The sequence below is a fragment of the Pyxicephalus adspersus genome, chromosome 8 (assembly GCF_032062135.1).
Source record: "Pyxicephalus adspersus chromosome 8, UCB_Pads_2.0, whole genome shotgun sequence".
Classification (NCBI taxonomy): Eukaryota; Metazoa; Chordata; class Amphibia; order Anura; family Pyxicephalidae; genus Pyxicephalus; species Pyxicephalus adspersus.
In genome coordinates this window covers 68499592-68526832 of record NC_092865.1, presented here as the reverse complement: position 1 = coordinate 68526832, position 27241 = coordinate 68499592, and the positions used below count along the sequence as shown (strand labels likewise).

At 37.7% G+C, this 27241-nt stretch overlaps 1 protein-coding gene across 1 annotated transcript in view; it reads left to right on the top strand.

Moving 5' to 3' along the window:
* STAB1 (stabilin 1) overlaps positions 1–27045 on the top strand; it is a gene marked incomplete in the record, with an annotated part of 106666 nt that extends 79621 nt beyond the window's left edge. Inside the window, 17 exon segments of the mRNA XM_072421052.1 lie at positions 4231–4353; positions 7023–7082; positions 8860–9036; positions 9883–9969; positions 12341–12487; positions 12843–12908; positions 14026–14218; positions 15247–15396; positions 16678–16782; positions 17188–17295; positions 18179–18372; positions 19469–19613; positions 20019–20152; positions 21955–22120; positions 23155–23261; positions 25314–25433; positions 26845–27045. Coding sequence (XP_072277153.1) covers positions 4231–4353; positions 7023–7082; positions 8860–9036; positions 9883–9969; positions 12341–12487; positions 12843–12908; positions 14026–14218; positions 15247–15396; positions 16678–16782; positions 17188–17295; positions 18179–18372; positions 19469–19613; positions 20019–20152; positions 21955–22120; positions 23155–23261; positions 25314–25433; positions 26845–27030 — 2268 coding nt within the window.
* Between the last annotated feature and the right edge of the window lie 196 nt (positions 27046–27241).

Genomic DNA, 27241 nt, shown 5'->3' with positions numbered 1-27241 from the left:
GGGTTGAACAAAAAGATTACATAAAAATGTGAGGAACTAAAGCCTTTTTTTACACAATCACTTCATTTTGGGGGCTCAAAAGTAATTGGACAATTGACTCAAAGGCTATTTCATGGGCTGGTGTGGGCAATTCCTTTATTTATGTCATTATCAATTAGGCAGATAAAAGGCCTGGAGTTGATTTGAGGGGGGGGGGGTGCTTGTATTTGGAAGATTTTGCTGTGAACGTACAACATGCGGACAAAGGAGCTCTCCATGCAGGTGAAACAAGCCATCCTTAGGCTTAGCCATCCTTAAAACTATCCGAGAAATTGCTACAATATTAGGAGTGGCAAAATCTACAGTTTGGTACATCATGAGAAAGAAACAAAGCACTGGTGAACTCAGGAACGCCAAAAGACCTGAACGTCTACAGAGGACAACAGTGGTGGATGATGGCAGAATCATTTCCATGGTGAAGAGAAACCCCTTCACAACAGCCAACCAAGTGAACAATAGTCTCCGGGAAGTAGGCGTATCGATATCCAAGTCTACCATAAAGAGGAGACTGCATGAAAGTAAATACAGAGGGTGCACTGCAAGCTGCAAGCCACTCATAAGCCTCAAGAATAGAAAGCCTAGATTGGACTTTGCTCAAAAACATCCAACAAAGCCACCACAATTCTGGAAATTCTTTGGACAGATGTAACCAAGATCAACCTTTACCAGAATGATGGCAAGAAAAAAGTATAGAGAAGGTGTTGAACATCTCATGATCCAAAGCATAGCACATCATCTGTAAAACATGGCGGAGGCAATGTGATGCCTTGGGCGTGCATGGCTGCCATGGCACTGGGACACTAGTGTTTATCCATGATGTGACACAGAAGCAGCCGAATGAATTCTGAGGTGTTCAGAGACATACTGTCTGCTCAAATCCACCTAAATGCAGTCACATTGATTGGGAGACGTTTCATAATACAGATGGACAATGACACAAAACATACAGCCAAAGCAACCCAGGAGTTTATTAAAGCAAAGAAGTGGAATATTCTTGAATGGCCAAGTCTGTCACCTGATCTGAACCCAATTGAGCACGCATTTCGCTTGTTGTAGACTAAACTTTGGACAGAAAGGCCCACAAACGGCAACTGAAAGTCGCTGCAGTAAAGGCCTGGCAGAACATTAAAAAGGAGGAAACCCGGCATCTGGTGATGTCCATGAGTTCAAGACTACAGGCTGTCATTACCAGCAAAGGGTTTTCAACCAAGCATTAGAAATGAACATTTTATTCAGCTTTTTAATTTGTCCAATTACTTTTGAGCCCCTAAAATGAAGTGATTGTGTAAAAATGGCTTTAGTTCCTCACATTTTTATGCAATCTTTTTGTTCAACGCACTGAATTAAAGTTGAAAGTCTACAGTTCAACTACATCTGAGTTGTTTCATTTAAAAGTATTTGTGGTAATGTACAGAACGAAAATTAGAAAAAAAAGTTGTCTCTGTCCAAATATTTATGGACCTAACTGTAGATATGTGATAAATATAATCCTTATCATAGACATATGTAATTATGATATGGGTTTGTACTTACTGTTACCTTACATATGTAGCTCAACAGAAACAAAGGCTTCTATCTTATTGACCATAAGCAGGATACGGTGTCAAGGAAATCACAGTTGCAGCCAAATATTCTGATGGTATTTGTGCAGAGTATGAGGAAGCAATGCTGTTCCCATCTTAGAGCAATACCATATGGGTTATATAAAAAACTGATGACAGTCTAACAGAGATCCCCAATGTCACACTGCTATGAGTTATTATATACATTGTGCAAATAACATCATTGTTATTATAGAAACTCACTCATCAAATTTAAAAACTCCCTTCTATAATATAGGGGTCTAGCAGAGGATTCACCTCCACATACCTTTAATGAATAACAAATGGCTGTTTAAATATTCTTAAAGATGTATTTTTAAAATCTCTGCTTTTCAAACGGCTAGGTTTTGTAGTTTTTAGATAAAATGGAATTAATTGTTGGGATTGGGACTCTAGTGTTATTTCACCTTGGGTAACAACATCCAAATTAAATTTCATTTATACAGTTATGGCCATAACAAATGACATAATGATGTCTGTTTAGATTCCTGATACCTTTACTCTGTGTTTTTACTGCCACCGGTAACGCTTGTCTGCCACTTTGTCCAACCCAAATAAATGATAAAATATTAATAAAGAGAATTTATTTATTATAATTGACTTAAGATGTTTGTGTGCAATAACTATTTTAGTTCTTGCACTCTTATAATCGTGTCCTGTTTACTTGGAGATGACTTTGTCATTAATTAATACATCTTTCTTTTGAAATAAACTATGGTAGGTTTTCTTATAGATAATTTATTTTGTAAACTGTTCCTTACATTGCAAACTAGTCACCAAAAAATTATTTTTTTTTTTTTTGACCATTGTTCGTTTAAAGAAACATTTTTTCTTCTTTGTAAATATACAGTATACGGTACATATTTTTTTTATCATTTATCTTGTTGGAAATAATTTTGCTACAAATAAAATGGTGTAAAAATAAAACAAAACACACTTAAAAAAATTGATGGCAAAAAAACAAAACAAAAGGAAAGCAGTAAAATAATAGCTTATAGCATAGGAAGAAATATTTAAGGGGGTGGGGCGGATTATAGTAGAGTTTACATATGCAAAGACTTTTTAGAGAAGAAAGAATGAGGTTTTTGAGGCTCAGATTTTCATTGCAAATCATTAATTATGTATTTTTACATCAAAGATTCCTACATAAATACAGTGTACAATCAAAAGTTGTATTCAATCCCTACTCCTGTCTATACTATACACAGATAGACTGCCACCGTACAATAGTTAACATTTAAAACGTCGGACCGACTAGGTCGCGTATATCCCAAGGTGTTTCGCCGAATAGGCTTCTTCAGGGGTACGATTGTGGCAGTTGTTTTTGTGGTGCTGGTGAGTGAGCATTCCAAATGGAATATAAAAGGTTGGTATGTAGATAATTGGGCAGAATGTACTTGGAGTTGAATAAGTTAGGTGAGAAAAACAGAGGCGATTATAGGTAAATCAATACTTCTGGTAGAGACCAATAAAGTGCTCTGCAAAAGCTGCTCAGAACGTGAATTCAGAGTTGTCCCAATGATCTTAATCGGCATATGGAATCTCAAAGGAGTGGTTGCTGGTGGAAAAAGATTGTAAGCCTAGGGTTGTTTAGAAACGTATCCACCAGCTGGGAGGATGGGATAAACATGATATTGGCGAATCCAGAATTGCTGAAACTACTTAAGTGTTCTGTAGATACATGTGAGTAGCGTGTGTAGCAGCCTTAGATAATGGGGCTGATTGGGGTAGAGTTTAATAAGGGTTCTTTTTTTTTTTTTTTTTTTTATTATTATTATTGTACTGTTTGTTTTACCTCAGCAGCTTCCTTCAACTTTAATATTACATAGACTTTGTAAGTCATTTTCAAGCTAAATGAGTGATCTCTGCAAGAAGTAACAATGGTCATTTAATGAAGAGTGGCTAGATGTAGTTCATGCTCTTGTGTATGTTTTTAATGGCTAACCGGAGTACCGATGTCTGTCTTTATGCATTTCTTTATACCTTGCAATCGAAAGTACAAATAAGGGTACAATATATAGAAACCAATACAAATGGAGCAGGGTACATCATGTAAAATATGAGGCAAAGAACAAACATGGTTACTAGTATAAGGTATATACTGGCTCAAAGAAACACAGGTATAAAAATGACATTGCCACAATTTTCCAATTAAGAAAAAAAGAACAATTGAACCAGTGTAAAGGACAAACAACATGGTAATAAACTAAAAAAAAATTTCCAACTCCAACCATCTATGAGGAAAACGATAACGTATACCACAACATTTGTGTTAGTAGAAAAAAAGTGCAAAATTCATTGAAATCCAGGATGCTCATTCCACGGCTTCCAATTCGGCCAAGTTAGTATTTGAATATTGTCATACCATCGACTAATTAAACATAAGCAGACCAAACATATGCAGACCAAGTGGAAGAATATGTCTCATAAACGACTCGAGATGCTAAGAAGCATTTAGTTTGTCCAGCACCATAAGGTGAAAAAAGGAGACGTGAATGTCATTTTTTTACACATAAGTATGCTTTTTTACACATACAATGCACTTTCACAGGGACAATTATTGTCTAAAATTTTTCCAATTTGTTTCTAGGATGAAGTGTACTTGAATGACTTTGCCAAAATAACAAAAAGCGAGCAAACGAGTAACGGTGTCATCCACTTTATTGACAAATGGTTGATACCCAATATTCCAACAAAAACAAGTTCTTTATCGGTAAGTTTAATTAACTTTTCTTAAAATCACAAACTTTCTTAAGAACGCATATTTGGTTACGTAAGTATATAGAGGGAAAAGTAGAAACTGTAAAGTCTAAGAATACCGTTTATACTGAAGTATAAATCCAGATTTTACTTGTCCTCAAAATGCCATTAGAAAAATAATCTTAGTTTATACTCAGAACGTACTAGCAGATGGCGCCGTGTCCTCACGCGAAGCGTGTAACAAACTCGGGACATTTGATATTAAAACGTTTGTTACACACTTGTAACTGGAGAATAAAAAAGATTTGAGGCCATGTGATTTTAATTGTTTTCTCTCTTCATTATTTAATAATAAAATACTATGAACATTTTCACGTTAATTTTACCGGCTTTTCTATTTATTACTTATTTGAACGTTGCCGCGTTATGTGTTTTGCGGCTGCAAAAAAAACTGATTAGTGATACGAGGGAGGATGTTGTGCCAAAATTGGAGAAGCCATAGACGTGTGGTGCATTATATAAGATAGGTTTACCTTCAAGTCGGAAAGATGGAGCAAAGAGGTGACCCCAGAATAATTAGCACCTTCATTTGCCACATGACTATTGTGAAAAGATAAATGTAAAACACAAGATCAGCTGTACCAATCCTTTGAACACCCACATCATGGAAATAAGGGAGAAGGTGAGCGGGGTCCGAGGCTTGGTAGTTCTCTAATCAAATAATTGTAATAATGCTTTAAATTAGAATGCATAAAAAACAAAAAGGTAATCATTGTGTTGTACAGATAGCAATGTTACGTTTTATGAAGAGGATGCACCCCTAAGGATACAATCCTGCACGGACATTAGATTTTCTTTTAGGACAATTACGGTGAATTGAGCGACAAAAGATTTGACTTTGAAAGAGCAGTAGAATATCGATGAGGTCATCCCTCTGCAAGCATGTTCGGCAATAATATGACTTTGCTATCTGGCAATGCTTTAAAGCAAAACTTTAAACACCATCCTCTCGGAACATTACAGAACAGGAGGATTTAGGTAGAAATGACCAATATTTTCAAACATACATTCAAAACACTGTTGTATTTGGCATTCTCCTAATGGGTTCCTACATTTTGAAATGGTTATTGATAGAATTCTAGTATACCAAAAGGCAAATAAGCCCCACACAATGATTTGAGTAGTTGTTAGAACCAATCAAAGTACTAAATAATCCACAAAAAGCCTAGTTTTATTATTTATCAAAAATGTGTAAAATCACATACAAATACACTCTTACCCTAAATGGATGGTCTGAGGAAGTGTCTTGGTCTGTGAAATCCGTCATCATTTGGACACAACTTAGTTCCTGGCTTGAGTGTGGGGGCATATGACAGCCTAATATCTTAGTACGTAACTGTTCAAATATCACATATTTGCAATTCTTAAAACCGTTTTATCTTTTAACGAGAAGCTGCGATGGCCGAGGCACGAGCAAGTTTCACGTCGTTGGAGTTACGGGCCGTCGTGAAGTTTTTGTTTCTCCGGGGAAAGTCAGCATTCACACTGAGATGTCACAAACACCGGGGGAGAAGTGTCCTCCATACAGCACAGGATATCTCGTTTCAAGACTGGGCATTTCACCATTGAAGATGAGCCCCGCAGTGGACGCCCCCAACCTCAAGTGACCCGGCAACCAGATAGCCCAGATACTTGACATCTCACGGGAGCGTGTTGGGTTTGTTATCACCGCTATCCTAGACGTGCGCGAGCTTTCGGCGAAGTGGGTGCCGAAATGTTTGAACGGTGATCGTAAGGAACGAGTTGAAGTATCCAAAGCTGTTTTGGCCCATTTTGAAGCTGCACGGGACTTTTTGGCTAGGTTAGTGACTGAGGATGAAACCTGGCTCCACATATATGATCCTGAAAACAAGGAACAGTTAAAGGAACGGGGCCACGGCGGGTCCCCACGGCCGAAGAAGTTCCGAACCCAGAAATCGGCCAAAAAAGTAATGTCATCCATTTTCTGGTTCAAAGACGGTATTCTGTTGGTGGACTACCTACCTCAGGGCTTTAGTATCAGTACCGGACAGTATTATGCTAACCTCTTAGACCAACTGAAGGAGACAATTAAGACTAAACGCTGTGGAAAGTTGACCAAAGGGATCCTTTTTTTTGCAGGACAATGCACCCGCGCACACGTCCAACGTTGCGGCTGCCAATTTGAACAGCCTGGGTTTCCAATCGGTCCACCGTCCCCCCTGCTCACCCCCTGGGGCAACGTTTTGAGGATATTTCTGACGTCAAAGATGCCGCCGAGAGACGGTTTGCGGCCCAACCAAAGTACGTTTATTTGAACGGTCTAGAAAAGCTGCGACTACGCTGTAACAAGTACATCAGTCTCAGGGGGAATATGTTGAATAAATGTGTTATTTCATAACTCTGGCTCTCTTCTTTCTGGGCAAAGCCAGGAACTTCTCAGCACCCCCTCATAATTAAGTTTTTTTTTCTTTGCATGAGGAAATGCACCACTCCCAATCAATCACTAGCCTTTAAATTTTCCCCACGCTTTGTGTAAAGAATTTTAATGTACACTGAATTAAATGCCTGTGGAGGAAAAAAGGTCTCTAAAATATTGAATAGGAATTATTTACAGTGAATGAATAATTATGGCTTTTTTTTTTTTTTTTTTTTTACATACAGCTAAATGTAAGTCAGGCTGCCACACTTCATGGTTATTCTACATTTGTCCAGCTACTGAAGGTAAGTTTATTGAGAATATGACCTATGGCAAATTATTTCAGCAAACAAGTTAGCAAAATCAAACCATGGTTTTCCAATTGGGATTCTTTATTTACAACTAGGTGTGTTTTTATGGAGTGAAATTGAAAGTATTGTATTTTGAGGGGGCACATATTTTGAGCTATTACTGCTAGGTTTTTACTTTAACGTATGTTACTTTTTTTAAATGCATCCAAACTCCAAAACATAAATGTAATATATTTCATCTCACAGAACCTATAACTAGTGGCTGCATTTGGTTTCTTGATTTCTCCCTTTATTTTACTGGTGATTCTGTGGGCCTGATTTATTAAAGCTCTCCAAGGCTGGAGAGAATACACTTTCATCAGTGAAGCTAGGTGATTAGGTAAACCTGGAATGGATTTCTTCAATGTCATTTGCTATTTTCTTAGCAAATGCTTTGAATCCTGGACCAGATCCATTCCAGGTTTGGTGGATCACCCAGCTTCACTTCTGAAAGTGTATTTTCTCAAGCCTTGGAGAGCTTTAGTAAATCAGGGCCAGTGTGTCTGTAGAGGAGCCGAAATATAAAGATTTTTTAATTATTCTTTGGAGGTTGGGTTAATTAGCCACCTAGAACAGGGGTGTCAAACTCTGGCCCGCATTGTCCTTTTTTTGGCCCCCAAAGGAATCCTAAATATGAATTGCAACTGGCCCGCCGCTGCATTGATATAGCACCGCTACTACAATTCCCGGCATCACTCGCTATACCGGCGGCCTCTCTACCCACTCGTGGCCCCGCATTGGACTGTTTTTATAGACGCAGGGAAATGTAGTAGCGGTGCTATTTCAGTGAAGATGGAGTTCCAGACACTCATAACACGAAGCCCCGCATTGGACTGTATTTTTAGACGCAGGGAATCGTAGTAGCGATGCTATTTCAGTTTCAAATTTAACCCGCGACTTCAAGTTTTTATTTTTGGCCCACTGTGCATTTGAGTTTGAGACCCCCGTCATAGAACTTCCATCTAACGACTGTTCAGATAAGAAATAGGTCACACAGAAATGTTCTGCTTGAGTCTGCTGATGTAAAGGGGACCCGATCACTAAAACAATAGATAATTTACCTAAATTACAACCACTGAAAAAATATTAATATACAGTAGAACCTCAGTTAACCAGCACCCACAGGAAATGGCCGATTTCAGATAAGTGTAGTTTCTGGATAACTGAGGTTTCCTTTTCTCAGCCATTCGGCACTGGACTAGAATGGGGAGACTTGTCCCCATTTACCTCTAATACCGAATGGCTGATAAAAGGGAAACCCTGATAACGCTTAAGCCACCATCGGGGTTTCCCTTTTCTCTGCCAATTCGGCACAAGATTTGATTGGGGAGACTTGTGCCTATTCACCTCTAGCGCTTAATGGCCGAGAAAAGGGAAAACCAGACTGACGGCTCAAGCGTTATCAGGGTTTCCCTTTCCTCAGCCAATCCCGGAGGTTATCGATCGGCGGCACAGATCTCAGATATCAGATCTTAGATAACCTGCACCTGACAGCTCCGCTACTATTGTCATTGCCTATATAATGAATTATGTCGTTTTACATAACTGGATAATATGGATAAACGTGGATAACTATGAATATCTGACTATAAAGCCAGATAGGAATAGTTGAGAAGCTTTTCGGAACGTCAGGTTTCGTTTCGTGCGACGTCTCATCTTAGTTTAACCAAATAGATGAATCATTACCGGTAATTTTTAGTTTGTCATCTAACAGTTTATCTCTTTGTGACAGGAGTCCAACTTACTTTCTGTGGTTACTAATAAAATTCACCAACCTTTCACAATGCTGTGGCCTACAGATGAAGCTTTCAACTCTATGCCAGCAAAACAAAAGAAATGGTTGTACCACGAGGACCACAAAGACAAGCTCGCGGCCTATCTGAAAGCTCACATTATTAGAGACAAAAAGGTACCCGTGTCTTTGAAGGACTACCAAAAGCTTTTTAATTACTAATGTTTTCTATGAGTTTGTTAATTATACTTGTATAGTGCTCACTTGATACAGTTTTTAGAAAACACGCTCAGGATGCCAATACAAAAGTATTTTCACATTTTGAGACTGAATTACTGAAGGAGTTTAAAATGTTGACAAAATAATTCACTAATTATAAGTATTTTTTATAGCGCCATCAAATTACGCATCGCTGTACAAAGTCCATAGTCGTGTCACTAACTGTCCCTCGAGGGAGCTCACAATCTAATGTCCTTACCATAGTCATATGTCATTATCACAGTACTCGGAGGAAACCCACACAGACACGGGGAGAACCTGCAAACTCCATGCAGATAATGTCCCGGCTGGGAATCGAAGCGCCGCAAAGGCCGGGGCGCTAACCCTTGAGCCACGCCAACTTCATGATGTACTATTCTATTCATTCAGTTAGGTTTGTCTGTGTTTTGAGCAGCAGAATAGGTTACACTCCATTCATGACATAGTATTAAAGTTGAACTAAAATTCTAAACTAATCAATAAAATAACAGATAATTGAGCAAATATTTGTAATTAATCACTACTATGAATATAAATTCTATTAGCATACACGAATAACCTACTTACCTACATGCCTCAGTATGCATCAACATACATACATGACAAATTTTATCTTTAGGATGACTATGTTGCTATTTTTTTTAAAAGCAACAAAGGAAAGGGCAAATCAGAGTACCATTTTTTCTACAATGCAAACCATCATTATCTGGGGAGAATAAATAGATGTCTTCGGCCGACCAATTAATATACGGCGTTTCGTTCCAGATGACCGCAGCGGGGTTGCCCGGAGCCAGAATGCTTAGGACGCTGTACGGTTCCATAGTTTCTTTTCAATGGAGCTCAACTAGCATTGTGAGTACCTTTCCTTCACTATGTCATTTTTTATTGTAAATGTAATAGCAAAATAAAATGTATAGGCGGATCTACCCCAAAATGGGTATTATGTGAGTGTGGTGGATGGAGATAAATACCACCTTAAGTGTTTGACAACCATTTGATCTTTTGGTAATTAGATGGGGATATATTTCTGGTACCACATCCCTAGTTTAACTTAATACACCATATATAGTTTTTAGGACTTTTGGGTACTTGAAATGTTTTGTTAACACATAAGCTTAAAATTTCATAATTTATTCAATTTAAAAATTCACCTGACCGATTGTCTAAATTTTACTCTCATGAATTATATGAGATTTTATCATGCCAAATGAATTTAAATTGAATACATGATGACATTTTAAGCTCATGTAATAAATAAAAAATTTAGGTACCCCCAAAATATATATAAGATGTATGAAGTTGGTACCCATTTGAGACACTTCTGATATCAGAATTTATTGTGGATGTGTGTAACCTGCAGCTGACCTCCATCAAGTGTTCAGACACACATGTATGGGGATGGAAGCAACTCTACCATAATGGTTTGTAATATTCAGATTTATACATACATACATATACTGTACCTGCAGTGTACAAAATGTTTCTAATTTATAGTACTTCAAGGATGTGATTTTGACGTTTTCACTATTTTGCCCGAGATTCTCAAAATGTTATTAGGTAATTTTTAATGTTCAAGGTAATTTTTATTACCATTAAAGTACAAAGTAGCAAACAATTTGCCGTCCAATCTTTTTTTGAGCAAGAATTTGCATGGATGGTTACTAAGCCAAAAATTTTGTCATGTTTCCCCAATGTATTTGTGAGTATGTGAAAAGAAAAAGAAGCCACAGTTTTTAGCTATGAGAGACATAAAAACTGGGGGAGCTTATTAGGTAGTGTTATTTAGGTCAACCGGCGATCCGTGAAAAAATTGTAGCGGTATGTGAGAAAATTTTGGTGGTCCGGAGCTCTGGCCGGTACTCCCCTGAGCCCAGTCGGGGAAAGGACCACGCTTAGGGAGCCACACCGGTCAGAACCGTGGACCATGTCCCCCATACGAATTGCTCAGGGTGGTGGACGGGTTATGTCTCCGGACACGACCTGGCTCAGACCTGCGATGAGAGAGTGGCCAGGTTTTGGCATCGTGACGTCACCATGGGGGAAGTTTCCATGCGAGGTCCGGACACCGTACATTTAGTGGTCCGTGAGTCCGGTTGGTGACCACTGATTTAGGTGGCTGTTCACTTGAAGTGAAAAGACTAAACTGGTCTCAAATGTAAAAAAAAAAATCAACCCAATTTCACAATCATATAGAGTATTTTTATAAAAGTAGGTAGTAAAAAGCCAACATGTTTCAGAGAACCGTATGCCTTTCTTCAGAGCTAAAAGAAAATTGTGTTCTTTACACCATGAAAATGATTGTTGTACTTACAACCCCAAGATGATCATAGTCCGGCTTAGCTACCCGGATTGATAACTTTAACACTTTCATTCCCCCCTGAACCGTGAGCACACCTGGCAACATGCAGCGTGCATTATGGGGATTCAATTAGGGATTTAATAGCTAGCTTATCTCATGTCTCTTATTGTCCTTATGTATTGGAGTTGCATTCCCCACAACAGGTTTTATTTACATTTATACAAATGTAACATGTTTTCTTTATAAATGTTTGAGTTTTTAAAAAAAGACTTACAAAACAAAACCAGATTGAAAAGTAAAGATAGATAGATGGATTATGAAAAGTTTAATGGCGATGAATAATTTTGGCTCGGAATTATTTTAGTATACAAAACATTTAACGATTTTGCTGCAGATCCTAAATGTTTGAAGAAGATGCTACCGTGACGTGAGTTGGAATACCTATCGTTCTCTGGATCTCTCCGAAAACATTTCTTGTAATCTGCAGATCTGGGATGTCTTCCATCTCTTGTGAGCAAGACATCTGCTTGATTTCTCCAGCTTGGCTGGGCGTAAGAGTTTTGTGGAATGGGATGAAAATTATTTTTGCTTGGGGATGCCGTCATTATAGATTGAAAGAAATGTTTGCGGAAGACATCTGTGTTATTTAAAAATAAAATACCCATTTGATGGAATATATCTTTAGTGTCATGTGAATATAAAAACCTCACAGGATTGGACACATAATAAAGTTGCACAATAGGATACTTAGATGCTGTAAGGAAAAGTTACCGTTAGCAGTGATTGCGATGCAGTATGCATGGGAATGACTGCAAAGATCATAGGGATGGTGGTTTGACTACAATTTGAAACCTTAATACAGTTACAGTGGTTGGTAAACTTTGCTCTTACATGCTTTTCTGTATTCCTTTCTGTTCTGTCCAGGGAGATATTCTGCTAAATGGAAACAGTACTAAGATTATCCAGCGGGACTTGGAATTTACCGAGGGAATTGCCCACGGGATTGACCAATTGCTTGAGCCACCTAACATTGGCGCTCGGTGTGATGACTATGTTGCAAAACAAGATTCAGTAAGTTGCTAAAGAACAATTAACTCGGCCCCCGCAAACCCCAATTTTAACTGGAACGGCATAACTAAACCTCTAACCCACCCCATTTTTAATGGAATAGATAAACGGATAGTTCCGTGCAATGCAATTAGTAAATTCATCTACATCAGTTAGACCGTGAGATAAAAAAAAAAAAAAATAATCAACCTGAGTTGTTCCAACAACTAGCTTAAATTATTGGTCAACAGTGGCCAAAATTGTAGTAACAGTCAGAAATGTTCTAACTTTTGAAGTTTATGAAACATTCCGTAGACAATGTATCGTTCCACTGATCCTTCTAAACATATTTTATGTTTGTGTTATTTCTTTATTACAGAACATATACATCGGTTGTAGTATGTGTGGCTTAGAGCTCAGCTGCCCTTCTGGAACAATTGATCGGGTAAGTTATTATTACGTGTTATTTCTGATTACTACTCACCCATGAAATTAAATTATTAAGCTCTGATGAGCGCATATTTTAGCAAAATTTTTCCTTTCTATTTTTTTTTCTGACTTTTTGTTGGAATGGAGACTATATATATAATATTCAAATAATTTTTATATATTTTTTTTATTTATATATAACTATATTTATATACTTTCAGTTTTCAGTCCTAGTTTAGAAAGTAAAATGGACAAAAGCCTGTCCCTTGTCATTATGCTGCAAAGAAGGATCCTTGTTCTCTGTGTAGAAGCAGCGGTCTGTCTGTAGAGGTCCATGCTTATTGCAGCGCTAAAGATCTGACTCGAGCTGCATCATTCATGGCTGAATGGCTGGAAATTTATTACATATTGAGGGTGTGGCGTGGTCAATTCTACAATTTGGCACTACTATCCTATTAACATGAATGGATATACATAAGACCTGTGGTAGCTAAAACAGCTACCATACATGTACAACATCTGTGTTTGGTGATGTGCCTGGAATTCAAGGGCTTCTTCTGTCATGCAATGTTGTCTGCATAAATGCATGATTTTTGCGGTTTATACACCAGTAATGAGCATTTTATATCTTTTATACACATATTTCCTTCAATATGCAAAGTTAAAGGGAAAAAAAGTTCAGATTTGGTTTACAGGGCTGCATAGTATGTGTATTACCATTTGATTTCAATACGCCTGCTTAGTTCATGCATGTAACTTTTAGTGCTTGAAAAGAATGTAGTCACATGGATCAGTGTATCTGTATAGGCATTCCTTATAAAAGTCATAAAGGATAAAAGAAAGTGACTCCTTTACATTGTAAAACCTAGATAGACATAATAAAAGCAGGTGTAGCCACACAATGCCAGGCAATAAATATCATTTAAAAAGGTTGTAATTGTTATAATCGTGGAGATTCACTTTGAGGACAAACTGAGGATTATTTTACTTCCCAATAAACTAGTTGAAGACAATGACGCTGATTTACTAAGCCTAGGTTAGTAAACCCATGTGCAGAGATTACCTCCAGGGAACTAATATGTAGATGCTACATACCTAAGATATTGTGACTTTATCATATTTCTTTTTCACAGGGAGAAACAGAAACATGTGCATATCCAAGAAATAGGTATAGTACTAGCGGTTTGCATTTCACACCTATATATAATTGGAGATTCGAAAGGCGTAGAAGATACGAAAGACCTATTCTGGGCTGCAAAAGAAAATGTTATACCGTCGTCTGGGAACCACAATGCTGTAAGAATCATTATGGAGGAGATTGCCACGGTAAGCGGTGTCCCATTATTATTTGGACCGCAGTTTAAAGGTTCATTGAGTTTATATAGTTTAGTCGGTATTTGCCAATAAAAACATGTGCAAAAGCAGGTAAAAACTGTCCCATTGACGTCTTTAGAAACGGTCGAGCGGCAGAAATCCCCCAGAGGGGCTTCAGATTCTGAACCGCCGATACCATCTGAAAATATCACCTCAGGCAAATGCCTGTGCGAAACGGAATTTCAGCCGCTCAAATGCGTTCCAATGATTCCCAGAGATTTTGGGTGGCTAAGGACTGGGTGAAAGTGGTGAACCAAAAAAAAAAACATATGCTTGAATTTAGCCTCACTCTCTGCTATGGGAGCCTGCTGCTGTGTGAAAAGGCTGATTGCTGACAGAACACTAAAAAGGTAAAATAATGTCTGCTTTGAGGGGGAACTATCGAGGGGCCCTCGCAACACAGATAAGCATTTTTTGTTTTATGCTATGAACTTGCCGCACAAAGCCTTCATACGTGTTTGTTTGCTACCATAGTGACTATAAGTGCACAACAAATCTTTTTAAACAGTTCCTGGCTTGTGCATGGTTTTCCCTGCCATGACCAATTGGGCCTGTCCCCTACACAATTTATATAGTAACGGTGTACTCCTTAGTGCTTTATCAAATGGCTTCTTTTCAATGTTTTTTTTTTTACAGGATTCACCCAATTTTCACAAGCTTGTGAACAAAAGGAGGAAACTTGGGTTGAAGTATGCATGAATATACCCCTACACCTTCCTTGTATTACACTATAGTATCGATTGTTAAATACTACTAGTGGTAAAGAGATCTTTAAAGTGTTTGTAAAGGCAGATCTCAAGATTAGACCCTTAATTTTTTGAAGTGTGGGGACACTGGAGAGATTTACCCCTTTCTATGTATCGGTGACCAGAAGTGAGGAGAGCTTGTACATGTTAAAGCTGTCGATATACACTTTGCTGTGACATTATCAAAGATATAATAAATATTGTGGTTGCACTGTATGTACTCGTGTGTTTTAGCGTGTCCCGGAGGTCTGGAAGCTCCATGCAATAATCACGGAACGTGTTTAGATGGAATGACGGGAACGGGTCGGTGTGTGTGCACAGAGGGGTTTAACGGGACAGCTTGTGAGCTCTGCACCCCTAACAGATACGGCCCAGACTGTAAAGGTATGTTTGTTTTATGAATCGGATGAATACCGCTTGATGACTGATTATTACACGAAAACATATTCTATTGTTTCAAATCAAAAGTTTTTTCAGATTCCTAAGTGCTTGGATATACCTCCTTAGTGTCCCGGATATATATAAATTTCTTCAGTGATAACTTTCTGCCCCTATGCTAAGTTTTGAAATGGAGCATGCAGTGGGGTAGGAACAGGGGTTTGTATGGGTCTTGATTTAGAATTGAGCCCCTTCCTCCATAGAGCTTGTAGGGGCCCTTTGCATGGCCACCCTGGGTTCTCACTGTACATACGGACAGAAGAGGAGATCTTCTGCCACTGGTTTCTTCTTCCTGGCTCTGCATTAGATGTCCTATGTCACATCTCAGTAAAGGAAGTTAATAGTGGAGTCCCTCTGCTGCCTTCATTTACAATGGTCCCTGCTGACAGAGGTCTGGGTAGCTCTTATGTAAATCAAATATAGAAGGAAAAAAAAGCTGGATTAATTGAAACATATATATATATATTTTTTAAGTATAATAAACCTGAGTTTAACATAGACGTACTATGCTAATTCACTGGCTACACATTGTTCTCCTATACATGTTGGTGTCTACAGAACCCGTGTTAAAGGTAACACTCAGAGTCTTAGTAACATTTGCAAATTTTGTCTCTATTGCCGACGCGTTTCACTCAAAGGCTTCTTCAGGGGATTTTGAGACCGAAACTGTTTAATAAGTGTATATTGTTTGTTAAAAAACAGTTTCGGTCTCAAAAGTGGAAAAACTGGATTTAGTCAATAGCAGACATGGTATTATGTTATTATTTTATTGATGCTGTGCATTTTAGTGCATTAGTATTGATCTTTACATTATTATAAAGGTTGTATGAGATTTGGTCAATACATAATTTAAATTGTACAAACTAGGTCAACGGTGTTTATTAAGCCGACTTGTACTAAGGCGAACCGTAGAGGGCCAGATATTTCATGAAGAATGAAGGGCAGTGAGATATCTCCCCTCACAAGAGCTGGAAACCAATGCTAACAGCATTACACAAGTTTAGAAAATGTTTCTGTCATAACACCAGCACCTGTGGTTATCAGTTTCCATCCCTAACACAGTAAAAATGTCCCTATTATCACAATATTTGCAATAAGGAACGCCATTTGTTTTTATAATCCAACGACGGCCAACCATAGTTGCATGAACGCTCCACCTTTGATCTGCTTTACTCTTTATGTGACAATTTAGAATAAATTACTTATAAATCTTCTGTTAACTCCCAGAATGCACCTGCACAGAAAACGGACAATGTAACGATGGGATTTCTGGCGACGGATCGTGTTTCTGTGCCGAAGGTTGGACCGGCCAAAACTGTGACATTAAAATCGGTAAGCATTTCACTTTGTGAGATATTGAATTTACTGCAATAACTTTAATTTTTTCTTCACCAGATACTTTTACCCAAACACAAGGAGAACAAATTGCAAGATAACATTTTTACTTTGCACCCACAGTAACACTAGAAGTCTTAAAACTATCACTAGTTATAACTGCAACCTAAATGTATTATTCTTCAGAAGTTTATGGCACCAGTAGAACACTTTTTATCCCCCATAAACAGTATCGCTTGGATATTATAAGTTAATTTAAAACCAGAAAGGCAACTGTTATTGATATATAAAAGCATTGTGGTCTATAAGAAGTAAACTAATACTAGTACCGTGGAGGTTATTCTAGCTGGGTGACCTATTCTACTTGATCGACATCATTTTATTTCTCTTATGTAATTCCAGTGCTTAAGCCTATTTGCTCACCAGAATGTGATGGTAATGCCACATGCAGGACTGACAATGAATGTGAATGTAATCCTTACTATGAAGGCGACGGGAGAACGTGTAATCGTAAGTTGATATAGGTAAAAAAAAAAAGACGGTCTGATAAATTAAAAATAAAGGTAGGACAATAAATAAAAGAATGAAACACATCTACAATGAACACTTAAGGTCAAATTTCCTTATTGAAAGAATATGCTAGGGTTGGAACTTATCTTACTGTCTGTATCCCAAAATAGGAAATCCTATTTGTACTTTGAAAGTGGAAATCTCCCCTTGAAACTTGAGGGGAATCTTAAAAAGTACACAGATCGAAAATGCTGTATTTTTAATAATTTGCTTCCAAACCTACCAACCCAAAGTTACCTGGACTTGTATTGCTATAGCTGGAAGGCCAGCAAACTTGCAACTACTCCCCCCTCACTGAGATAAACTCAGACTTGGTAAATGGCTCACCTAACTGCCTCTCTTAACAACCAAACATACTCAACATTTGAGTGAATTTGTTCCATCACTTCCACCGGGAGTAAAAAGATCCATGTAATCTACTCGTTACAACTTTCTTTCTTCTGGACAGCAGGGGGTAAGCAAATGGCCAATCGCCAAGACTGGAATGGGTCCAATAGGGCATATCTCCTTTCTCTTTAATTAAGCCGTCGTCTTATATAAGAGAACTTTAATGCTTTTCTATTATTTTGCTTTTCTAATAATTTTTCAATGTATGCATTTTTAGACTGAAATCGTATTTCTGCTTTTAACAATATACATTATAACTTATAGGTTGTAACCTTTCCTTCTCTATCCCGTCTTCAAAATATTAAACGTAATCTAGATTTTTATATAAAAACAGCAAATGTCGAGTGTTGAACTTTGCTCCCTTAATGAAGACAGATATAAAATACTCCAGATTAGTATTTCCAATTTCGTAATCAATTTTTTCTTTACTTTGTAGTTATTGACCAATGCCAAAATTACAATGGCGGCTGCAATCTCCAAGCTAAATGCTCTCAGGTTGGGATTAAAGTTACTTGTGCGTGTCTTCCTGGGTATGAGGGAGATGGATTTGTGTGCACCCCGATCGATCTTTGTGCAAATGGAGAAAATGGAGGTTGTAGTGAACACGCAACGTGTATTTACACCGGTCCGGTAAGTGCAAAATATCCTTTTATGTATGTTTTTACACAAAGACATGCTGGTGCCATAGGAGCACATATCGTACAATACGTATGTCTATGTCTCCTTATTGCTTATTCTTAAACGGCCGGTCCACCAAAAACATATTTCAATAGTTAGATTGTGGAGAACCAAGAAAAAGCCCCCTTACTTTCCTAAATAAGAGACAAATATAAGAATAAGGTACGCTATACTTCATCAAAAGCCCCAATTATGTGAAAACGTTTAAATAAATATCAGCGGTCACCTAAACTTTTGGAGATGTTTCACTGTATCCTTGGTGCTTCTGCTTCTGACCAGCCATGGTGTGCCCCTCACACAAAAGGGCTCATGCTATCCCAATAGGGAACTGTAAATGATAATATTACCAACTAGTGCAGTGGTAATTAACCCGGGGAACTAGTTTTGTAGTAATTTTGTTTAAAAATGAATAATTATTAATCTCCAAATATTGAATTATTGAAAAGCATACGACGAGTCACTCCATTTTATTTGTCCTGACTCTTCACCAGGATTTTCCTAAAGCGGAACTAAACTAAAATAGAAAAATGTACACTTACTTTTAATCCCGCAGATCCCTGGATGGCGCCGGTCCTTCTCGCGATCCGGTCCCGCGTCATCCCGGAATACCTTATCGTCCCTGTGCGGAGAAAGCACCGGGCGCCGCCATCTTCTTTGCTACGTCACCTGATCCGGCACCGCACGGGCGTGAGATCGGGCGACGTAGCCTCTGTGTAAAGGAAAAATAAGAGAGCCGATTTAGGACCTCTAAACAGTTACCGCGAATAAAAAGGATACATATCACAGAAATAAATATTTTCGTCCAGGGGTTTAGATGAAAGAATCCCTAACTATATCCCAGGGAGTATTTAGAGCCCATAGTTATGACCAAAAGCTAGATTAGTCGTTTCCTATATATGAAGTTCTATCGTCATTCCTCAAATCAACTGTTGATTTTAGTCAGTATTTTATGTTTTTGTTGATTATGTTTTATTACTTAACCTTTTCCAAAGTCTTCAGGCCGGTCGCAAATGTGTTCTTCTGTCAAACTTTCTTATTCTTCTTTTAGAACACAAGAAGATGTGAATGTCACGACGGTTACGTAGGCAATGGCGTCCAATGCCTTGAAAAAATAATCCCACCTGTTGACCGATGTCTGGAAAATAATGGAAACTGTGACCCGCTGGCAATCTGCTCTGATCTCCATTTTGAAGGTAAAATGAAAATGACATTTTTGTTTATTCACCTCACTACAAAATGTGGTTTACACCTATGACCTCTTTGCTACCAACGAGCTCCATAGAAAAAAAATGTTTGGCTAAAAAAGACAAACATGAATACTTTACATTTCATCTAACTCAAGAGGCGACTTCCTACTCGGGCACGGACTTTATACCTACCGGAGATACGGTACATTTTATACAGTACATTCCCCTTACCCTCGACCCCGTCCAAGTTGAATTATCAAGAAGGTTCAAGGGCTTTAAGATATTTAAGCATGTCACGCACATTGCACATTTGTATTTTTCAAATGCTTGACTTTTTCTGGTAGAGTTGGGGCCTTGGGACTATGATTTGTATGGGTTGTGTTACATCTATGGCTATTGCTCTTTTTCCAGAGAAAACAGCTGGAGTTTTTCATTTGCAGTCCCCAAAAGGCAAATATCAGTTCACATATGAAGAAGCAGTAAATGCGTGCAATTCAGAAGGAGCCAGTATTGCGACTTTCCAGCAGCTGTCAGCTGCACAACAGGTAACGGATCACACGAAATATTATAAAAATGTGCATACCCTTATCGGTAAAATAGGAATAATCTAATAAATACATTGTAAAATATTAATATATTATCCATGTTTTGTTAACTCCCTCAACTAGTCCACTTCACTTAAAATTAATCAGGCCAGAATTGTTGGTGTCTTTTATTTTGCAGAATATTTAACCACCCGGGCGTTACACTGATGTCTAGATTTCTGTACCAAAAGCGGTACACTGTTTTTCATGAAATTGTTTTTTTAAATTGTAGACCTGTAACTTACAGAAATATGTCCGAACAAGGGTTCTAGTAGATATCATGAATATAAAAAAAGTTTAAAACAATATCCTGTAAAAAAAAAAAAAAAAATAAGAATAGAATTAAATAAACCCAAAAATCAGCTTAAACAAGAATACATAAATAAATCCAAAATACTGAAAATGCAATAATTTGGTATACTGTATAGTAATATATTTTTCTAAAACACCTCCCTAGTGTGGTAAATTTTAAAACGGAGTCCAACGTAAGTTCCCGCCCCGCCTCCCGCATCCCGGACGTCGTCACTGCGCTCGCCGGGAGAAGACGGAAGAGGAAGGACGTGTCCGGAGGAGCTGCGGGGACCGGGTGAGTATATTCTTACAATCGTAATCCGATTGTCATACAATGTATGACAATCGGATTGCAATACAACGTTTGTTTAACCACCTGAGAAAAGTTTGGGTTTAACGCTTTTTGCGAGCGTTATTACCCCGAACCAAGGTCGGGTTTAAGGCCCGGGTGGTTAATGTCAAGATTTCTTTACAATAATTTCAGTCTTTATACCCTTCCTTAAAGTAAACGTGTCAAAAACAATGTGAAAATTTTAAGCCAGAACGTTATGTAAAAAATACATATGAATTCAAGAGATACAACCGGCTATGATTAAATGGGAATCTAAACTTTTCCTTTGAATGTCAAGTGTGTTCCCTCTACTAAGCATCTGTACCGGACCTTTAGTGCAATGACCAACCTTGCAGACCCGTAGGGATGTCCTGAGATGGTGGAGACGGGGCCATATGTATTTTCTACATTTAACAACAAGATTTACATAGACTTCCTATTGTAACATACAATTCCATAGTATGTAAAGCTTGTATTATCCAAGTTTAAGGCATGTTTATTATAAAGAAGAAAAAGTGTCACTCTTGGATTTCTTAGTTATTTGTATTACACTTGGACAATCCACGATGGGAGCATCACATGATTACTTGTATGTTAGATGGAAATTAAATCTTGGTTCTCTTCTCACTAAGGTCCTTGACACCTTAGTAGTCAACAAAGGTAGGCATGTGTATTATGTTGACGCTATATAAATCCTGTTTGTTATTATTAATAATAATAATACTGAATTGAACATAAAAGGTTTCTTTGAGAGTCGTAAGCTCTTAGACTTGCGCCCTGTAACTTTACATCTTTAAAATGTTTCCTAATGTCTTTGCTAGAAATAAACATGTAGGTTTTTGTTCTTCCTAAAAAAAAAAAGAGTGGGGGTGCTGGATATGTTTTAAATGCAAAAAACATAAACGGATACTTACAAGAAGATTGCACCGGAAACATCAGATTTTTCTTGGATTATGTTTTATAAGAGTTTTTGCCTTTCCTCGGTTCAGCTGCAGGTTTGGGTTCTGTGCATTTTTTTTTTCTTATATTGGAGGTTGATGGAAATTTGCCCTTTTTCATTCTGGACCTGTAAATTTGCTTCTCCTATCACTTATTTCAAGTAATATTTTTTCTATTTTTTTCCACGTTTGACTACAATTAGATGGGTTATCATCGCTGCACGGTCGGATGGCTGCTTAACGGAACCGCAGGTTATCCCACAGTGTATCCCAGTACGAGCTGTGGGTCAAATCACGTCGGAATCGTAGACTACAAACGGAGAACGAACCTGAGCGAGACGTGGGATGTCTACTGTTACCGATTAAAAGGTTTGTATATACCTATAGCATGGGACGGTGACCCTTCGGACCTTCATCTCTTTCATTGCCACACACACCTTCCTACGGATATATATAAAACCCTATGGACATTACATATGGGTATTACTCCAAAGGAGTGCCATCATGATCCATAGCTGGAGAATGGCCTGCAGAGCACTGTATAATGTGCAGAAGTCAACCTTTAGTTTGAATATCTCTAAATATTAGAGCCTTGAGTTTTTTTTTTTGTTTTATTCACAGGGTTAGGCTGACAACAAACGTGATTTACAGTCTAGCCTCCAGTAAAACTACTTCCTATTAAAAAGTGCAGTAATTATGGGACTGGGCGAGTGTTGGGCAGTGATCTATTGTACATTATTATATTTATATGGATAATATTGTTCAAGTAATACTATATAACTGTGATAATGGCCTTGTTATAGATTTACCTTGTTTTCATTCTCTTTTCTCCTCATTCTGCTGCCAAATGGATTTTTTTCTGAGCCGGCGATTGGTTTAGTTGTGTTGATTTCTAAACCTTGGAATGTTCCAGACAACTGAGTTAAATACCGAAGGTTTGGACAATACAGATATTTGCTTACACATTTCCATGCCAAAAATTATTACATTATATAATGACATCCAGATCAAGTGCAGATCAAGTGATTTGATAGCCCTGGACCAAAGAATAAAAAATGAGTACAATGTCACCCCTGAAACAATAGAGAAGGTTACAGACTGTGAAGGAGATATATCTGTTACTTTCTATTGAAGGCACTTTGTACTTGTTTAACAAATGTGGATACCTATTTAAATTATACAGCATGTCAAGCAGGCCATCTTTGGATTCATCTATTCCTAATAATCTGGAAGATATTTACTTATTATTCTGAAATGACTTATTATAACTTGCCTAAATTACTTAATATTCCCTGAAAGTTGCCTAATATGTTGTGCACAGAGTAAAAACCAAGTTAACTTTAACCCCATTGTTTCTTTTGCAATTTCCTCAGATTCCCACAAATGTATTCTTGTTTTTCTAGATTCGGAATGCGAATGTCCTAGCGGATATGTGGGCGACGGCAGCTTCTGCAACGGAAACCTGCTGGAAGTTTTGGAGGCACATTCTAAAACATCCACATTCTACTCGGTGAGTTTTCATTCTGTTATGTAATTGTCTTCAAAGAGAAGCATTACCGACTGGGCTTATATATGGTACCAAAAACAGGATACGTATTTGACATTGGAGTTTAGTTGCTAAGTATTTTCTCATCTAGTGTCTACCTCCAGTTTCATAGTTACACCTTCACACACACTTTTCTTTGGTCTCATTTACTTTTGCCTCTTCTAGTCTCCGATATACTCATTAATGTTGGGATCGGCTCTCTCTGGGGCCCTTCCAGGAGTTCTTGGTAGTCATCCCCAATCTACGGCTAAATATTTCAGGCCATTGGTCCAGAGCACCTGCTGCAATTTTTGTGCCCCCCCAGTGCCGATGTTTTGCATTGGCAAAATGTTTTACCATATTCTACCCTGGAGGAATAACAGCTACAAGTCTTTCGAGAAGATTATTTTTGACCAGATTTCTCCTAACTGTAGTTGGGTATTTCAGGGTTCCATTGGTTTCTGGAAGGTCTGAACGGGTGGCTCCGCCGGACATCTTTTGATTGCAAACATAATTCTGCATGACGTGTCTTCCATCTGCTGCGCTATGTGTCCCTGGGCTGTGGGGTTGCCATTGTGTATGATTTTTTCCCACAAATTTTAAGATACATACACTTGTTGAAGCGTGATTTTTCTTGCCTAGCTTTATTCTGTCACAGTGGATTCTGTTGGATTTAATGATCACCTTCAAGATTGTAAGCTCTTCGGGGTAGGGTCCCCTCCTCCCGTATCACTGTCTGTATCCGTCTGTCATTTGCAACAACTATTTAATGTACAGCGCTGCACAATATGTTGGGACTATATAAATCCTGTTTAATAATAATTATATTTGAATTATTAAACAGTATTTCTACAGCGCTAACATAAAAAATAGGGGTTACAAATGACAGTCAGATACAGTCAGTGACGCAGGAGGAGAGGACCCTGCCCCGAAGAATCTACCAAGATATTATCTTGCTCATCATCAGAACCTATTTGGTATAAATGTATTTAAATATTCAGTGGAACATGTGCCTGCAAAATCCTTAACTGTGTGCAAGTGTACTTTGGAATTTTATGATGTTTTATTGTGAACTCACACTGCATAGTTTAAATTCACATTTATGTCTAAAGGGAACATAAGGACTTTACTTACCTTACCACTTCCTCCCCAGGATCTTGCCAACTCTATCCAGCCAATCAGGGCTCTGGGGGTGCCTTGGAGATCCCCACCTACGTGGTCCTGCATTATAGGAGGAAACTGTAATTTCTGTTTTGCTCCGCCTATATATTCGTTGCAAAACTGTACAGCCATTTTTAGTGAAATGTGGACAGTTACCAAAAGGGGTATAAAGAAATGTTTTTACTAAAATAAAGATATGGAACGTGGACAGAAAAGCTGATTACGTCAATAGGCACAGATGAAAATACTTTAAACCCGTGTCCTCCCCTTCTGTCTCCCCATTTGCTGCTACATACTGTAATTTCCTGTTTAATTGGCATTTTTAGAAGAGCTGGATGGACAAGTTTATTACTTACTACTAAAACTGATTCTTATGTTTCCTTACGCATTTTTTCATAGGTGCAAAAAAGTTATCGGTAACCAGAAGACAAATATTAGAAAAATACGAGGGTTGCCGTGGCAGATTTTGTACTGAAATTATCTATTGCCAGGCTGTTGTGCTGACCCAACAAGCATATATATCGAGCAAGTCAGAGAAATGTCAGAATTCCTCATTGGCATATTTTCTCAGGGTAGAGTATAAAAGCTAAAGGATCACGATGACAGCCAGGCTCCCGGCATTGTCATAATAAGCCTCCTTGTTACTTTAAGTAAAGGATTCTGATAAACTATAATTATTTAAAATTCTTTTGCTTTAAAGTACATGAGAATGAAAGTCCATAAACCTCACAATGGAGCCATAATTTGTTATCCGAAAGTTTAGGTTCTGTTAAAACCTTGGCTTTTGAGCTTCAACAATCACTTAATATTTGACAAAGTTTGTACATTGTACCGGTGTGTTTATAACATGAACTTTTATAATATTCTATTTCCCAGATGATTCTTGACTACAGTAATTCCAGTTCTCAAGGTGCAGAATTTTTGGATTTGCTGGTAAATAGGAGTTCCTATAGAACATTATTTGTTCCAGAAGATGGCAGCTTTAATGACAATGTAGTAAGTAAAATTAATAATATGTCATAAAGAACATTCTGGCTTATGTAATAAAAGGGCAATGGTGGTTAGCAAAGTATAATATCCTCTAGGAACCAATCAAAAATTAATCTGTATCGCTTTTAATAAAGGCGTTTTTCCTTTTGCATTGTTGGCTTTGCTATGACTTCCCTAAGAGAGTGTTTGCTCACAACTTATAATCTCAGTGGGAAATGTAAACATTTATGATAGAAAGGCGAACCATCTCAATATAGTGAGCCTGGCACACAGAAATAAGGATGGGGTAATTGCAAACTTGAAGCTGCTAGGTTGTTTCCTGTCATGTTTATACTTTGTGGTAAACTAAAACCTGAATTTCTTACAGATTTATACAGATATTATACAAGTCACCCCCTAGGGAAACAAACATTGAACCAAAACGTTTAAACTCTTATTTTAAAATTAGTTCACAAAGTGGGTTTTATGGAAGCAAAAGATTCGTTTATATAAAGTCAAAAAAGTACCACGTCACGTTAGCGATATTATAGACACAAAGCATTGTAAATGTTAATCATTCACGAGAGGAGAAAGGATTCCGGCCGTATTGGCTTCTTCAAAGGAGAATGAGACATAGTTGTTACGGATGACTACTATACAAATATGGATGTAAGTTTCGCTTCCCTCCGAAGAAGCCAATATGAAAAAAACACATCTGAAAAGGAGGAAGGAATATTAAAACGTTTGGGTTCAATATACTTTGTACTTCCCGAGTCACTAATGTAGAGCTAATATATGAGTTTTGACTTTAACTTGGTTGAGTGCTCCCTTATTAGTCAGATAGTGGCAATATCTAAATGAAGTGCCTACATTCAATGTTTTATAATCACAATCGCCTTATACATTTTTGCATCATATAAACTATTGTTGTAAAACATTGGCCTTATAAATTGTTATAAATTTTTATTAAATGTCCTCAGTATGTGAATCTGTTTTCTTGTATTTCAGTGTGAGGTATTCTTCACCTATGTGGGTAAATGACTTTCCTGTTTTAGAATTAGATAGATATAAGAATTAAAGTAATAAGTATGAGGTGTCATTTGAGATATCACATAACCTCCCCCCTATGTGAACTGTTTGTCCTAAACCTGAGTTTGAGGGGGGTAGTCATATCTCGGTATGAGGTATCATTTTAGCTCCTTCATAGTTACCTTTTTTTTTTGTACCTTGATATGTGATACTTTTTCCACTCTGTGTGAACATCTTCCTTTATAAATTTCAGGTAATGCCTAAGCCTCTAAATGTGTAAGTCTGTTCTCTCGCTCCTCAGTTTGATGTAATAATTCTACCGTTTGAACCCGTTCTCTATCATCCCGGTATGAAGAATAACTTCATTTATGTTGAATAAATAAATGACATCACTTTATTTTTTTTATAGACAATAACATGGCGGGATTTGGAACATCACATCACTAAACTGGACATTTTAGTTCCATACTCAAATCTGACAAATGGTACCATGTTGCTTTCTAACACAGGATACAACCTTTCCATCGCAGACTTCCTTAGTAATTGTTCCCATCCTCCGGTAAGTAGACGTCGCTTACGTTTAACGACCGTTTGAGATTGTGTAAAACTGCAACGTTCATTTTTTTAAAGCGTGACTTCTCCAATGTTTACATTTTTTTTTAGCAGGTCATATGGGCAAAGTTTCCTATTTTGCTCATAGTAGCAAAATTAAGATGTAATTACATAATCTACTGAGACTCGGAAGCTTTTATTAGAGTATAATGTGTGGTATTACAGCAAGCTCTCTGATTTTGTACTACGTGCAG